Below are 18,765 nucleotides of genomic sequence, written 5' to 3' on the forward strand. Positions count from 1 at the left end.
CTAGTTCAACTAGCCATAGGAGCTAAGAGACGAGTGGGGGCTAAAGTAGAAGATTTCTCCATTGAATGAACAGACCAAATAATTAATGTGAACATGAATGTCTTGCCTTTGGGATCTTATGACATCCTAATTAGAATGGATTTGCTGGAGGCTCACTAGTCTTTGGTAAATTATAAAGAAAAGACTGTTAGTTATTTAAATGAGGCAGGTATTAGATGCAAAGTTCAAGGAATTAAGAGGCCTTTATAGTTGAGGCCAATTATTGCTTCTTAGTTGGGGAAATGTTTGTTGAAGGCTTGTTGTATTTATGCAGTGCAAGTGGGCTACGCTAAATCTGATGTGGTAAGAGTTGAACTGATGAATCTACCAACAATTCAAGAGTTTGTAGATGTATTTTCTGAAGAGATATCAGGGATGCCACTGAAAAGAGATATAGATTTCACTATTGAATTAGTTCTAGGGGCTTCCTAAGTGTCAAGAGCACCCTACAAGATGAGCATACAAGAGGTCACGAAACTAAAAATTCAGCTATAAGAATTGTTGGATAAAAACTATATACGTTCCAATGTATCACCATGGGGAGCTCTGGTGTTGTTTGTTAAAAATAAGGATGGAACCCTAAGACTGTGCATCGATTAACGATAGCTAAACAAATTGACTGTCAAAAATAAATAGCTGATGCCCATAATTGATGATTTGTTCGATCAAGTCAAGGGTGCCAAGGTATTCTCAAAAATTGATCTAAGATCGGGGTATCATCAGATCAAAAAAAGGAGGAAGACATATGTAAGACTGAATTCAACACCCGCTATGGGCATTACAAGTTTGTAGTTCTACCCTTCGGGCTGACTAATGCCCCAGCTACATTCATGAGTCTTATGAATGGGATATTTCACCCGTACCTTGATAAATTTGTATTGATTTTTATCGATGACATTTTAATTTATTCTAAAAGTTTGGAGGAACATCATAAGAACTTATAAATTGTGTTGCATACCTTAAGAGAACATCAACTATATGCAAAATACAACAAGTGTAAATTTTATAAGGAAGAGATACAATATTTGGGGCATATTATCACACAAGAGGGTATAGTGGTAGATCCAGAGAAAATTAAAACAATCATGGAGTGGCTTGTCCCCAAGAATGTGGCAGATATTCGTTCTTTCCTGGGGTTGGCTGGGTATTACCGTCACTTTATAAAAGGATTTTCTAAAGTTGCCTACCCCTTGGCGTCTTTGCAAAAAAAAGGGAAAGTATTTAAGTGGACTGAGGAATGCAAAAAAAGCTTTCAACAACTAAGGAATTTGTTGACTACAACACCAATTCTAAGGATAGAAGATCCAAATAAGGAATTCCTGGTCTGTACCGATGCGTGCCAAACTGGAATTGGGGGTGTACTGATGTAGGAGGGTTGAGTGGTGGCATATGAGTCACGAAAATTGAAGGAACATGAACAATGCTACTCAGCCTATGACTTAGAGCTCACAATAATAGTTCATGCCTTGAAAATTTGGCAGCATTATCTGTTAGGTTAGAAGTTTATCCTTATGACAGACCACAGTAGCCTAACAAACTTCTTTAATCAACCAAACTTGAATGCCCGTCAAGCACGATGGACCGCGTTTTTAAGCGAATTTGACTTTGACATTAAGAATTTGAAGGGCAAGGAAAATCGGGTGGTCGATGCTTTAAGTCGAATACTGAACTGTATTTATGAGATTTCTTTTAGTAAAATAAAATTTGATTTTTCAAACCAAATAAAAGAAGTTGCTCTAAAATATCTGGAATATCAAATTTTATGGTAGCAGGAAAAGCAGGAAGATAGCTCTGGAAGGAAGTTAAGCTATGATGTTAATAATGAAGGGATGCTAACATATAGGAATCACATTTACGTACCAAATTAGCAAGTTGTTAAGCAGTTTATTCTGGATGAGTATCATAGAAATACATATACTGCGCACCCAGGATACCAAAAATTGATCGCAACGTTAAGGAAATACTATTTCTGGCCAAGCATGAAGACAAAGACAACCCAATACTTGGCATAGTGTTTGGAATGCCAGCAAGTGAAAGCAGAACATCAACATCCAATTGGCCTGCTTCAACCTCTACCCATTCCTGAATGGAAATGGGAGATTGTGACATTAGACTTTATTACTGAACTGCCAAAATAAAAAATACATAATGACTTTATAATGGTGGTAGTAGACAAGTTGAGAAAAGTTTCTCATTTTATACTAGTCCAATCAACTTATAAGGCCGTAAAAATCGTTGACATCTTCATGAAAGAAATTTTCAGATTACACGAAATCCCCAAGATGGTTATCTTAGACATAGATGTAAATTTTACCTCCGCATTTTGGAAGGCCCTATTCACTGGTTTGGGCACTCAGGTGCAATTTAATATCACCTACCATCCACAGATGGTCGAGCAAACTGTTGAGTAAACCAGGTGTTGGAGGATATGCTTAGGATGTATGTGATGCAACAACCCACGAAGTGGGAAGAATACATACATTTGGTGGAATTTTCTTATAACAATGCTTACCATGCATCGTTAAAAATGAGTCCATTTGAAGTGTTGTATGGAAGGAAATGTAGAGTGTCGATCAATTGGAATAGGCCAGAGAGTAAGCTAATGCTAGGGCCTGACATGCTCAAATAATGGAGGCTACAGTGAAAAAGGTACAATCCAATTTAAAGATTGTCCAAGATTAGCAGAAGAATTATACCGACCAACAAAGATCATATCGGCAGTTTCTAGTAGGAGATCATGTGTATGTAAGAGTAAAACCCATGCGATGGAATGGTTTCTCTAAATTAGCCCCTTGGTTTTGTGGCCCCTTCCATATTATTGCTCGGGTTGGTCCAGTAGCTTATCAATTAGCTTTACCTAGCCATATACGTGTTCATAACATGTTTCATGTCTCCCTATTAAAAAAAACATACATGATCCTAGACACATAATTCAATGGAAAGATGTTCAGGTAGTGTAACTAATAACTCTCTTGTAAAATTGATTTTCAGTAATTTACTACAAATGTAACAATGAATGATGTATGAATGCAGGTCGAACTGGATGGGGAATTCCTGGTCGAGCCACTATGTATTCTCAATTGGAGAGAAATAGTGTTGTGGAAATGAGTTATCGCCCTGGTTAAGGTGCAGTGGTAGCACTTTAGCCTGGAAGAGGCCACATGGGATGATGGACAAGTTATGCAGGAAGCATATCCAAGCCTATTTTGAAGACAAATAAACATCGAGGATGGTGTTTCCCTCGAGGAGGAGAAAATGTAATGCCCCTCAATTGATGGGGTAACTTTTAGAATTACTTTGTTTTACTGCGGTAAAATTAGAATGAAGACTTATCGAATTTTATGAATATATATATGTGTGTGTGTGTATTTCTCGTAAAAAAAAATAGAAGGGGTCAACCACAAGGCTACAAAAAAGAAGGATGTGAGACAAGATTTCATGTTCAAAAATAGTTAAGGCAGTTGGTCTTGCTATTTTTGAGCATGAAATTAGCTCGGGGGGAGCACGAGGATTTATTTTGGTTCTCGTAGGTTGGGAGGAGCATCCTCCTTTCTGTAACCTTGTGGCAGGAAACTTTGGGTAACAGATTAATACTTATAAACTTGATATTGTTGACAGTAGTTCAAAAGATGAATATTATAAAATAAAAATTAAACTTGTGTGTGAAGTTCTGTATATGACGGCAGAATAGTTTCTATGATATTGTTGATGTGCATCTAAATTATATGTTCTCTATGTTATCAGAAAAATTGATAGAAAATGGCATTCTTGTAATGCAAAGCTCTACTCTTAGAATAAACTATTCTTAATGGATAAAATTAAAAGATCAGATTCTTGACGAAAACTACATTTAGTAATGTTGAAAGCAGTGTCTCTAACAGTTATTGGTAAACCAAGACTTGGGTATTGCTTTATCAGAAAGAATGGCCACGTGCGGTATGGGTTAGTCGTGGAGGTTGGGCTGGAAACCCTACCATCGAGGGCAGTCCCATAGCAAGTAGTAATAATAAACTCCAACTCAATGGAATAAACGCGGAAACGTTCCATTCAAATCCACTAAACAGTAATCTGTAAAAAAACTAGAAAACCCCAAGTTTAGCAAGAAAATCTTGTTGGAGTAAAGATAAGATGCAATAACAGAATTTCTAACAATTCGTGCTTCATAAATTAGAAATTTCATTATAGTGAATATACCAGCATACATATTTTTCAGTAACTGAAAGAAAATATTTCAAGCATCACATTCCGGAGTAAACATGTTCCATCAAACATGGTTAAATGAAGAAAAACAACGTCACATACACACAATCCAGTGATCTCAAAACAAAATATAAGCATATTAATTGTGCAAGAAAAATAAACTGTTCAGAGTAATAACAGTGCCTCAACTCAAGTGTTCTCGAGATAAAACCATCTTAGATCCATCTAACACTGAATCTATCATGTGTCGAGAGGGATCAAATCCCTCGAGGTGCAAACCTTGTTTTTGGTGTGTAGAACTTGAGAAAAGGTTTTCACCTCGAGGGATTTGATCCTTCTTGTCGCAAGTAAGATCCAGTGTTAGATGGATCTAAGTTGGTTCCAGTTGAGGTAAACAATGTCACATTTTTAGGTTATCATTATTATGTATATGTTTGAGATCAAATTCAAAATTCACATTATGTTTTCTTTGCTTGGCATGAAAATATCATTCTCTTCTTTATTTTGGTTTGTGTTGCTTTCCTTGAATGTTTTGCACATCTATTTTCTGATACTTTAAGTGGTTTGTGTGTTTATGTGTTTTGATTTGGATGGTAATGTTTGTGAATGTTACAGTTATTGTGTTATATTTTTATATGTGTATGTAATTGTTTATTAGTAATTAGTTGGTGATGAAGAAGGGAGACAATCTTGTCAATAGTTTTGTAGGAGGATTGATATTGCACATCTATTTCATTTAATTTTAGGTATCACAACTTTTGACAACTAATTAATTCCAAATAGCATTCCTCAAAATATTACAAAATATATCTTGAAGAGTAGTTTTAATAATTTATGCGTCAAGATTACTCTTGAAATAATTTATTTCCTTCAAGAATATTTTGATGATTTTTTTTATCTATAGTCTATTTTGCAAAGTCAAGAAATAATGTATTTTTGATTTTTTTTAATGAGTGGCCAGATTTATAAAATCTTTACATTATTTGTTTCTCCAAACAATTATCACATCTCCTTCAAGAATATTTTGATTTGTTTTGATGTTTATAAATATACATTTTCCTCTTATAAATATTTTGAATAATGCAATTTTGAATATATGTAATTGTCTATTAGTAATTAGTTGATGATGAAGAAGTGAGACAATCTTGTCAAGGATTAATTTTCACTTTGCAAGAGGATTGATTCTTCACATCTTTTTCATTTTAATTCTAGGTCCAACTATTCCTTAATAGTGTCCCTCTATGTATTACTAAATATATCTTGAAAAATATTTTTTTTAATAATCTACATCTTCAAGATTAACAACATTTAATGCATTTCATGCAAACAATCAAATAGGATTAGAAAACAACATCTAATGCATCAATCAATGCATCTAATGCAAGCAATCAAATGAGATTAGAAATCAACATCTACATTGAAATCAATGCATCTAGTGCAAGCAATCAAATAGGATTAGAAATCCACATCTACATTGAAATCCATCCATCTAGTGTCATTAGGAGACTTTTGAGGTCTAAAATGGGCCTCCTAAGGTAATTATAAAATAATAGTGGAAATAATAAAATAACGTTAGATTACATCTTTAAATTTTAAAGCGAAAAAAGGAAAAACTATTTTTTCAACTCGTATTTTCAACATATCTCCCTATGGGTTTACTCAAATTTCGAGCGAAAACACTTGTTAGATGAAAAATTTGATTCATCATCCAAGGAGTACACATGTTTTATAATTTCGATGGACCCTACTACACTAAAAATGAGAAATAGATGAAAAACATGATTGCAATCACGTTTTTTCATGTATTTCTCATTTTTCTTGTAGAAGGGTCTATCTAAAGTATGAAACATGGGTACTCCTTGAATGAGGAATTAAATTTTGCATCCAACGAGTACTCCCACTCGAAATTTAAGTAAAACCTTAGGGAATTAAGTTGAAAATACGAGTTGAAAAAAGTAGTTTTATTATTTTATTATTTTTTAATCTTTTTACTTTTTTATTCCAAAAATGGTGAATCACCCCCCATGGATGACATCATCATCTTGAATCCTATTGGTTCTTATAAAGTTTATTTTGGTTGTACGTTTTTCTTAGGAGGCCCATTTTAGCCCTCAAAATTCCCCTCATGAAACAATCAAATAGGATTAGAAATCCACATCTACAACCAAATCCATGCATCTAGTGCAAGCAATGAAATAGGATTATAAATCCACATCTACACTGAAATCCATGCATCTACTATGAGCAATCAAATATAATTAGAAACCAACATCTATGGTGAAATAATTGCATCTAGTGCAAGCAATCAGATAGGATTAGAAATTACCATCTACACTGAAATCAATGCATCTAGTGCAAGAAATCTTCTTCCCTCCCCCATTCATCTAATCTTAAAAAATATTTTTAAAAATTTATAGTCTCAAGATTAACATCTAATCCATCTAATCCAAGCAATCAAATAGGATTAGAAAACAACATCTACATTGAAATCAATGCGTATAATGCAAGAAATCAAATAAGATTAGAAACCAACATCTACACTGAAATCAAGACATCTAGTGCAAGCAATAAAATATAATTAAAAATCAACATATACACTAAAATCAATGCATCTAGCGTAAGCAATCAAATAAGACTAGAAATCACCATGTATGTTGAAATCAATGCATCTAGAGCAAGCAATCAAATAGAATTAAAAATCAACATCTAAACTAAAATCAATGCATCTAGTGCAAGCAATCAAATATAATTAAAAATCAATGCATCTAATGCAAGCAATCAAATAGGATTAGAAATCATCATCTACACTAAAATCAATGCATATAGTACAAAAAAAAACCTTCCCTCTCTCCCCCCTCCATCTCTCCTTCTTTATCTCTCTATCTCAGCCCCCCAAATACACACACTCTCTCTCTCCACATCTATCCATATCTCCCTCCCTCTCTCTATCTCTCTCTTCTTCCCTCTCTTCACCTCCCATCTATAAAATAAGGAGATAATTAAGGGTTTTTGAACATCAACCTTTTTCCCTATTATGGCTTAATGGGACCGAGGGTTTCCAAAAAGAAATTATACAAACTGACCTGCAACTACATCCCATTAACTCAAAACTTGAAATGAATGAGAAACCCTTTAGGTTTTCGATTAAACACAAAGACAAGGAAGAGACAACGTTTACAGTGTAAGAAAATTGTGAGTTCCACACTCTGCAGTAACATCGTCACATCTGAAAGCCTATTGACAAAAGGTCGGGACCCCAGTGGGTAAACTAGCGTGCTCCTCATACAACTCTTCATGGTTTCAAAGGAAAACTTTCCTGTAAATAAAAACAAAACAGAGTTAGGGAAAATGGGAAAATCCTTATGGGAACAGGTTCTTTAGAATAAAAGTGTATGGGTTAACTGATACTTGAGCTGCTTGATGAAGGGTGGAGCCGAGCAGGTTAGTTAGACAGAAACTGGGATTGGGACAGGCATCATTCTTCTTCCCTGTAACATAACAACAATAATGTCAAATTAACGACTCAAGAAACCTTGAGGAAGTGGAAACTCGAGTTTTAACATAGAATGGTAGAAAAGAACCTTAGTAGTAAGAGTCTTGGCTGGAAACAAATCTGCATTCACCATAACACCTCTCGGAAGGCACCAGGATCATTGCGATAGAAAGAAACCATCAAACCCTGAAGGAGTTGCAGAGGAGGGTTTCAAAGCGATGAACAAACACAATGAGGGGTCGTGTAAGGACCTGCGGTCCTTAGCACACCCACCGGATGAAGTGCGACGGTTGTTGGTGAGCGAATAGCTTGAAACAAAGGAAGTGCGAGCTCAAGCCTAGTGTGCGAAGGAGTTATGTAAAAATACGAGTGTGTAGAAGGTTGAGCGAAGTATTTATATAGGCGTGGGAGTGTGGATGATTGCCCACGGGCCGACCTATGAATTGGAAGCAAGTCGACATGTGTTTGATGGTGTTTGCGATGAGTAGGGGTGTGCGTTTACATGGTGGACGAGTCGGCTTGGGCAAGAAAACTCACCCAACCATCCTTATATATGTGACGAGTTGTTGGAGCGAAGTTGAACCATTCGACAAGCGAGTCTTCAAGGAAGAGCTGCGTGGATAAGGCCGCAGCAAGGAGGAAGGCGTAGATTGTTATGCGCCCAAGTCTTGGGCGGGTCGTTTAAAGGCATGGTCTAAACGAAGGCGTGGGCGCCCGGTTGTGCAAGGCGTGCACGGGTGAAGGCGAGGGTGCCCGGTTGTGTGAAGGCGCACGGGTGAAGGCGTGAACGCCTGGTTGTGTGCGGTTGTGCGGTTGGGTGGTTATGCATGGGTTCATGGGCAGCTCGGGTGAGCGCCCGCCTTTCGTGCAGAGGCAAACGCAGAAGTGGTGTACGGTGGAAACGATGAAGTGTTGAGATTGTGAACAGAGGTGTGACTCGTGCAGAAGCGCCCGTGTGTGGCGACTTGGTTACGACGAGGCGTGCCCAAGTTGGCCAAACAACACGATCATGCGACAAGGTGAACGAATGGTTGGTGAGTCGTGCAGCAACCGTGCGGAGGCACCGACGAGCTGGACAACTGAGTTTGCCGAAGTTTGAAAATTGGTTAAGTGTAAATTTGGGGTTTCCCAATATTTAATTTGTACTTGTAAAAGAAGATTATATATATTGATTCGGGCAGACTCATATTGCAAGGAGTTGCCCCTCCCTTTATACTGTTGTGCATTTCTCTTGTATAATGTTGTTTATGTGAATGTTATGGGCTTTCACTTGTATAAAGGAACACATTAATAATACTTGGTTGCGAAACACAAACTAAGTAGGATAATTGGAATGTTAGGCGTAGTCTACAATTGTAAGTATTGGTTAAAAGAAAACGATTGGTAGTGTCGCACCTCGCTATAAGCGATTGAAAGACTACCGCAGGTGTAGGGGCGTCACAGGTCGGGTCGCTTGCAAAGGGAGGGTAGTTATCTTCTAGCTCCCTCCATGTAATCTCTATCGTTGATCCAATACCAAAATCCTTACACTGTTTATCCATTTGCAATCCCAATGACTGTCTTCACTATGGATGGTTCCACAATCTCGAAGGAGCGGCCGTATGGAATCATTGTTCTAGGGGGTTCAGAAAGACTAGATTGGAATAACCCATGGTCAACTCGGGGTGACAACTCATGTGAAGAAAATTAATTAAAACTATAATGTGTGGAATCGGTGTTTTGGTGGTTTAAGAAAGACTAGGTTGGAATAACCCGTGGTCAACTCGGGGTGACAACTCATATGAAGAAAATTAATTCAATATATAATGTGACTATGATTAAATCGGTAAGAGTATGATACAGAATTATGATTAAGTATTAAAAATATATACAATTACGTAATTAAACATCTAATAAACCTTGTCATCCTTTGTGTACAAGCATTTACCTTATCATCCTTTGTGTACAAGCATTTACCTTATCATCCTTTGTATACAACCATTGCCTTGGTGCGTACATTATTGTTTTATGTGGGGCATTCCACTCTACTCATTAAACTATATCCATAGTCTTTCATGCTTTGTCTAGAACGACAACCCTAAAATTCCTTAGAATCCGACATCATTACTCTCACCCGAACAAAATACCACAACGGATATTTGTACACGGATTTTTTGAGACGCCAAAAGCGCGATAAATATAACCAGCTCTACGACTGGAAATCCCGAATCGGGCTGCCTTATCCCACAAATACCACAACAACTAAACTCAAAACAATATCCACAATCAATTCTCCAACCAAAAATATCCAAATCAGTCTCTGTTATCCTAAAAACATGTCTCGCATTCAATTCTAAACATTTGTGCAGTCCAGCCATAAATCTCAACTGATACCCGACGACATTCAATCCTTAATTATTGTGCAGACCAGGTATAAATCTCAAGTGATGTGATACACCACGACTGGTATATGGAGAATTGAGATGAGAATTTCAGAGAAAAGTTATTGAACTTCCACTCCAAAATCGTTGCATTGCAAACAATCTATGAATTCTTTCTTAGTTTCAATATGATGGAGCTCCCCAGAGGGCTTCTCTCACATGTATATAAACGTGGGAATGAATTCCCTTATATGAAAAACGAGAAAATTACTTCTGTGTTGTGAACTTTGAATTCCATTTGTTAAATTTTGCTCGTTTGATCAGCTTGGGCAGCCCCTTGCTCTTGAATATTCTTGTATAGGTTAGAGAATTTGTTCTCAGTACTTGTGTTTGACAAAAAAAAATAGAGACAACTCCCATAGATGTTTCTTTGGGAAAACAACTACCGTGGAATGGCTAATTATCATGGTTTTGGAAATCATAAGTGGTCAGTATATATTTGCATAACGACGATTCTCTCTCTTTTGGGGACAATCCAATCGGCCAATTTCAGCGACAATTTTTACATTACGTGGGGCAATGAAAACGTCAGGATTTCAGACGATAACCAGACGGTGCAGCTCATCTTGACCAACAACTCAGGTAGTCATCCAACTTTTTATTTTGTCTCACCCGCTTACTTTCAAGAAACTATAGCTCCGTTGTAATGTAACTGTAATGTCAATACCATCGCCTTGATAGAGATTTCGGAACTGTAATGTCAATACCATCGCCTTGATAGGGATTTCTTTGTTCTCTGGAGATTCTGGTTCAAGTCTCAGTGGGTCCAAAAAAAAATCACATATATATCATTCTTTAAAAAAGCTGCAATGTCAATACTAGAGATAGGTTGGCAGTGTCAATACATAGGGATGGGTACATCAAATGAAAAGGTTTAAAAAGATAGGTTTGTAATGTCAGTACATCGGGATGGGTACATCAGATGAAAAGGTTTAAAGCTATTTGTGAGTTTAAGTTTTTGTTATTTATATCTCTATTAGGATAAAAAAAAATTAGAGAAAAACATATTAAAGAGAATTTGTACAGGCATTTTCAAACCAACAAATGTGATTTTTGAATTTATATTTTCTAAATTGATTTTTGAATTTATATTTTCTAAATTTATTTAACATTTCAAGAATTAAATTTATTTGTAATAAAAATTTCAAAAATATTTTAGAATTCAATAAATAGATTTATACTTATTAATTATAATTATAATTTTATATATATATATATTTTATTGAAAATACACATTTTTAAATTTTATATATATATATATATATATATATATATATTTAATATATATATATTTAAATTAGTTTACTTATAATTTAAAGTTTTCAATTACATATTTTGAAAATTTGGTAAAAAGAACTAAGTCTGTTGGTTTAATTTCACTTTTTTTTAATCTATTTTTTTAAATATTCTGAAATTTAATCAAATTACACCATGTTGACAATGGAAATTATCCTTTAACTACACTAAGCTAGTGTTAGTGATAGATACTTTTGGGTTGTGGTTTAACCTCAATTTGAAGCTATCGCAGTGGTTTAACCTCAATTACCTACCTATATATATAGATAATTTGAGTGGATTAGTTTCAATCATTAGAATATTTTGTGTTTAATTATTTTATTCTTATTGAGAAGAAATTTTTGAGAACATCACATCATAATTCACTTGTTGACGTGTTTCGAACAAATAAGTGAGGTTCATCGTCATGACAATGGACAATAAATAGCACTTTCCCTAACCTTAACAGAAACCTTAACCCTATTTTATTTTTATTAAGTTATTTTTATATAGATTATAAATTTTAAAATATTTTAAAAATAAGATAATAACATAATTTTGCTTTTATTCAAATTATTAATTAAAATATATATTTGCTAAATTAAAAGTTAAATAATTTATATTCATCATTAAAATTATTATAAATATTTTAAAAGAAAAAAGTTAACTATTTAACTGGACTCTTTCCTTGTTTAACCTCTAGAGCTCCTCCCCTGTCTAGATGCAGTCATTGGTCCCTCTAGTATTTTATGAGAAGAAATTATTTGAATGTCTGTTATCTGTTTTCAGGTGCTGGAATTGGGTCGAAACACAATTATTTGTTTGGCAGCATCAACATGAACATATCGCTGGTGGCTGGATACTCTGCAGGAATAGTGACTACATTTTATGTAGGTAACAAAAATTCTTTACGTCACTATTGGTTTTTATCAATCTTCTTATTGTGGCGAGAAAAGACTGAACATAGATTTCAACATCTCTGATAACGATGGGGTTGTTTATCAATTTGCATCAGATATCATCAGACTCGAGCCTGCCTTTTCACGATGAAGTCGACTTTGAATTTCTAGGGAACGTAACAGGAAAGGATTATGGTCTGCAAACGAATGTTTTCACTAATGGAACTGGAAAAAGGGAGCAGAGGATAAACCTGTGGTTTGATCCCACGACAGACTTCCATAACTACTCAATCCTTTGGAATCGCTATCAAATTATGTACAGTATATTGTTTGTTACCGTAGGTTTTCATAGTTTGAATTAATGTGGTATATGGTTATTTTTGGGAAAAAAAAAAATTATGGTTTGAAAAGAAATTTTGGGTCAAACATCATATCATAATTCATTTTTTTAATCAACTAGTGTGATTCATTGGCCGGATAAATTGTGTATTATTATTTTTACAAAAAAATTATAACAAATACTTAAACTTCACGATTTCAAAACTTAAAATCTACTCATTATCAAAACAATTTTTAAATGATGAGTAAAGCATCCACTCAAAATATAAATTTCTCAGACTTTAATACCACCGTTCTGATATTATTCTAATAGTCGTTTTGCTGTCTTCTGCTACTTATATGGTATGGTGTGTTCCCTGTAACAGGATGTTTGTCGATTCGGTTCTTATCAGGGTATTCAAGAACAATGTAGCGGCGGGTGTCCCATATGCAAACAGCAAACCTATGGGTATCCTCGCCAGCATCTGGAACGGAGAGGATTGGGCAACCGACGGAGGAAGGGTTAAAATAGATTGGAGTAAGGCTCCATTTAATGCGAGTTACAAAGGCTTTAATGTGGATGGATGCATAGCAGATAATTCAACAGCAATCCTGCCCTGCACAAACCCCGACAGTGGCAACACGTGGGACCGGCCTGAATATGCAAATGTGAGCTACCATCAACTCGATCAGCTGGAATGGGTTCGCAAAAACTATATGTACTACGACTACTGCACAGAGACTCAACCACAACCACCGGAATGTGAGCTAAATAACTACGGAATGTGAGCTAAATAGCTAGACAGATGCTTACCTCACCTATGGGTACTCATCATTCTGCAATGCGCAGTTTTTAAAGCAATTTTCCCCGTTTATATGAATGACCATTTGAATGAATGAATAAAATTTGTTTTGATCGCCTTGATCATTGCCCATCGCGTCGGCGGGGCTCTTTTCTCTGGCCAGGCGTATTTTCTTCTCTATGATGTTCTCTTCATCCACACTTGTATGCCCCCACACACTATATAAATATGGGAAGCATCATACAATGCCTTACACTATGTTTGTGCGATAAACCTCGCATCTTGCAACCAAGGACTTCATTAATTCATGCGTTACATCATGTATGAGCATCACCCATGGCGTCCATGGCTGCAGAAAATCATCTCGAATGTATATGCTGATATATGTTTTGTTTTTTAATTTTAAGCTTCCAAAATTATATGTTTTGTTTTTTTATTTTTACCATTTAGGCATTTATCTCTCTCGGCAAGGAAACATCTCAAGTAGGGTTTAGATTCAACTAGGGTTTGGACTATGGTGAATTATTAAAATGGCAATGTTCCATTATAATTATGTAATTTTTCACTTTATATGATTAAGCAAAATGTCTGAGACAGACTTTTTATGAAATCCACATTCTTAACTATTACATATACTCAAGTTATACCAATGAAACATGATCAAATGTTAACTTGTGACTTCTTACCTTTCCAGAGAAAATACATATTCACAAAACATAGTCTTTAAAGCTATAAAATTTTAACCTTTAAACCCATTCAAAATATACTATTATATAACTTCATAATAAGTTTCAAATACAAAAATAAAATTATAATTAAAGAATAATAATAATATATATTTATACATATTTTATATAATATATAATTAGTTTTTTTCCGGAAAAATCAAATCCCATACTCGTTATTTCATTGAAATCACTAAAATCAAAGTATACATTGTTATTTCATTGAAATCATTGAAATCAAAGTATACAAATTATTGTTCAATTACAACCTCTTAGACATGTCTATCAAGAGTTATGACATTCTACCAATCCTTAACATAAAATAGTCAAACATAAAAACAATCAAGGCCCTAACAATTACAACAACTTCAATTTCAAAATAATATTGATGGCATTCTCCCTAAGGACATCAACAATTTTTTTGTAATCACTAAATGTCCTACAGGCTAGAGTAATGCTTTCTTTGATTTTTTGTCCACATCAATGTTGTGTTCCATATGGATATGTGATACCTCCAACTCTTCAAAAAATTCTTGTAATTGGTGAATTCTTTGTTGCCAAGGATTTAGGGCCAAATTGTGTAATGTACCGATCTCCAAGAACTAATCAATAACCACTTGAGAATCATCAAATATTTGTAAGAACTTCACTTCCCTGGATATCACAAATTCAAGGATGATCCAAAGCCCAATTAATTAGGCTTTATTATTAGTTACATGCCCCAGTCCCAAGCTAAGAAGGAAAGTGTAATGGTTGTTTAAGTGAAATGTTGCTCCTACTTCACATACATCCCTGACATGACTTTTGGCTCCATTAAAGAAGGCCCAAACCTTTATAGTATCTATCGTAGGCCTAATTGAAATTTTGTTCTTCTTCTTTAAACCTTTTGTGTTGAGTTCCTTCATTGTTGTTTTTGTTTTATGCACCACATGTCGTATGTTTGGGACCTGACTATCAAAGATGGCTCTATTCCATTATAACCATATTGCTAAAGGACCAATCGTGGAAGGTTGGAAAAATGCCTGAAAGATGGGGTTTTTTCCATTCTTTAAGGCATTCCCCTAATGATCTACCTTACCACATCCCCACGTAGGCCTCCTCAAACAAGGTTGTTGTTCACACTGCCTGTGAAAAAACACATTCCAAAAATAGGTGTCACTTACTCTTGATTATCATAGAAGAGTAGGCATCTTGTAAGCCCTTCCTAGCCTCGTCTCTAAAGATTATCTTATTGTAAGATCCTATTGTTTAGCCGCAATCATAGAAAGAGGCATATATTTAAAGGACAATGCCACTTTCAAATAAATTTATACCATTGAGAAGAGTTGAACTCTACTTCTTGTGTGACCATCACCTCATAAGCTAGTTTCATCATCACCATCCCACACTTCTTTTATCATTTTCCACACGATTTTGCTTGGGTCTTTAATCAATCTAATTCCATTTTGTGTGAGTGACAAGACAAATTGGGTCCATTCACATGTTAGATTCCCTGAGAGGCCCAAAGAATTAACTGATTTCCAAGGTCCCATATACATATTACTCGCTTCTGTATCAACTACTTCCAAAAGTAAAGAAATGCCTTTGTACTTTAATGTCATTGCCAGATTCAAGGAGATTATTTTGAGGCCATCACCTCCTATCTATGGATCCTTTGTAAATTCTACTTGTTTTCCATCTCCTACTTGTCATACAAGACCTTTTTTAATTATGTCAAACACTGACACCAATGCCATCCAAATATTTGACTCTCCTTTCCATGACTTTATCTCTGATTGAACCCATTCTTCAAATTTTTTTCTCTTCCAATAATTGTCTCACATCATAGTTCCCCATAGGCCAATATCAAACACACTCCTCCAAAGACTTTTGGCAGCCAACGCCTTTGCAAAAATGAAAATTCTTTTGATCCCCCATACTCCCAATTTCTTTAGGCTGACAATCTATTTCTAGTTGTTTCTAGCTTGCTAAATGCATTCCTTTATGTTTTTTTCCTTTCCAAAGAAAATGGAAACATAAACTTCTATTTTTGTTCAGAATTCTCCTTGGTACACTAGTCAGGGCCAACCAATAGATTGAGATTGCTTCCAAAACTAATTTTACTAGGATCAATTGGCCTCCCAAAGAGAGTCATCAATTGCATGAATCACTAATCCAACATTCCACTTTATTTACCATCCAAAGCCATTCAACAACTTTATAACTATTATCCTTAAAATGATAACCAAGATATTTTATTCAGTCATCTAAAGAAAAAAAATGGAAAGAAATATTTTTTTTTTTTAATTTAAAATTAGGCTTTCATGAACTCCATTAGTTAACATAATTGACATGGAGGGACTAACTTCCATGCATGTAGCTTCACAATATAATGAAAATATGTTCCAAATACTTATCCATTCCACAATTGAGCCATGTCCAAATAAGATAATTTCATTGACAAATAACAATTGTATGAGTTTGACCACAGTGGATACTTATATACCTTCAATTCTTCCTTTCATGGCTGCCTGGTTCAGAAGAAAACTTAAGCCTTTCACCACTAGTAGAAATAGAAAAGGTGAAAGTGGAAATCCTTGTCGAATTCCTTTAGAGGCTTTAGAAAATTGAACTTGTATGCCATTGACTATGTTAATTTTAGGTTAACATGTTCTTTTCTTAGGACAGTTACTTCAATATTAAATATTATCCCATTTTAATCCATTAGAAATCACATGAATCATCATCATATTGATAGCAAATGAAGAAATAACATATGCAACAAGTGCAAAAGACAAGCCAAGACAACAGGACACAATAATATGGCTCAAGCCAAGAAAAGCCACAAGATGGGAAAACCCTTGATCAAATCTTCTTAATATCAATATCAAATGTTTAGTAGATAGAGAGTACAATAAATCAAAGTCAAAGTGACTTGCTAATTTGAAATTCCAACCTTACATAAGAGAGTGGTTCAAAAGTTGCAACTCCAGTACTTTTCCAACAGATGTTACTCATGATCTAGTCAGGGTTGCTTATAGTATGTTGCTATCTCACTTAACAAATTCATAACACCTCCTTTCAACTAAGGCTAGCCTTGACATACCATAAGGTGCCCTTCACTAGCCCTTAGGGTTGGTCTAGAACCTTGATAAGCTACTTGATTTCTCGATCTTATGTAAGAGTAGGCTTGTGGTCATTCCTAAAGTAGTAGATCTAAAATGTAGTCATTAAATGGGGAGCAAACCATCATAGAGGCTATACCCAAACTCAACCTCATTTACTACTCTAGAATTTGGTCCTGCAATGACAAGGAAGCCCATACAAATTGCCCATAAATTCCCTTGATTCTTGTGGCTTTCCATCAGAAAATCTCAGTCCTATTGAAGATGAGAAACCCAAAACAAAAACACCCCTTCATCCTCCTTCTAGAGCTCGACTAACTCAGACATGATTTTTTGAGTTACTTGATATGAAAAATGAGGTTGTAGGCACTTCTATATATACAAATCGTTGGGGGTTCAAGTGACACATCCATTGGGCTTTATGAGCCTACATGATGATGTGGCCGATCTTGACAATTTTCACATGTGGACATAAATTCAAAAACATACTTTTGCTTGTCCAAGTTTGATGATCTTTAGGTTGATTTTGGTCCTCTCAAAAATAGGAATTAAATGCAATAATCATCTCCAATAGATGAGTTATCCACTAGAAAAATTTGGCCCTAGTTTCCAATTTGAATAGACTAGTACCGCAAAGTTTTCCGAAGTGACACATCCCATTTCCCAATTAGTAATATCAAGAGGTAGACCAATTTGTAGTAAAACTAGTTTGGAGAAGATCCAATTAACTCTATGAAAATATAACCAGATCTAATTTCAACACTAACCTTGGGAGCTTCTTGACCTTCATACTATGTAGTCCTTCTTTATTGGTTCAATAGCATCGAGGATTTGTCTATTTGTTAAGAATTCAAATTGTTATTTAGAAATACATTTTGAAAATTGTTCCTTCAAATGCTCAACTAAAATTTTTGGATTCAACTTGTATATGAAATTACATAAAGATATAGGGAAAAACTCTATGAAATATTTTGGATTAGTCTTCTTTGGAATTAATTCTATGAAAGTAGCATTGAGTACCACCAAGATTCTTTCTCCCACTCTAATATATTCAATGATGTTGACTAGATCTTGAGTTAGGAGGTCGAAGAATTCTAAATAAAATTTTGTTGTCCATTTTTCAAGTCCCTGGCTCTTTTCCCTCTTGATTTTTTTAAGAACTAGAAAAACTTCCTTTGACATAACCAGTTTATTCAGAACCTTAATGGATTCATTATCACACATTCTAGAAAAACTTATAATGACCTTCAACTATTCTTCAATCTTGGGAATCCCCGACTCATGACATAAATTTTGGAAGAAATCGAAAGCCAAATTACTCAAACCTTCTTGTGAAGAAATAAGAGATCCATCTTCCCCAGTCATTTCCCGTACGGTTTTGGTTACCCTTTAGTGCTCCTATAACTTATGAAAAAACTTGGTATTACTGTCTCCCTATTCAAGCAAGAGAGCTCGACTACTTAGTCTCCAAGTCGCTTCATCCTCATCC

The 18,765-nt window shown here is 35.1% G+C and overlaps 1 protein-coding gene across 1 annotated transcript; it reads left to right on the forward strand.

Moving 5' to 3' along the window:
* The first annotated feature begins 2,974 nt into the window (after positions 1 to 2,974).
* Positions 2,975 to 13,433, forward strand: LOC149247242 (xyloglucan endotransglucosylase/hydrolase protein 9-like). The gene is made up of 5 exons (XM_089443675.1): positions 2,975 to 2,990; positions 3,073 to 3,159; positions 12,217 to 12,317; positions 12,443 to 12,582; positions 13,031 to 13,433. Exons 1-5 carry the CDS (start codon positions 2,975 to 2,977, stop codon positions 13,431 to 13,433), a joined length of 747 nt encoding a protein of 248 aa, XP_089299801.1.
* The last annotated feature ends 5,332 nt before the right edge of the window (positions 13,434 to 18,765 follow it).

This window comes from Pinus tabuliformis, chromosome 7, assembly GCF_031772625.1.
Source record: "Pinus tabuliformis cultivar Carrire ecotype Pingquan chromosome 7, CPIR1, whole genome shotgun sequence".
Taxonomy (NCBI): Eukaryota; Viridiplantae; Streptophyta; class Pinopsida; order Pinales; family Pinaceae; genus Pinus; species Pinus tabuliformis.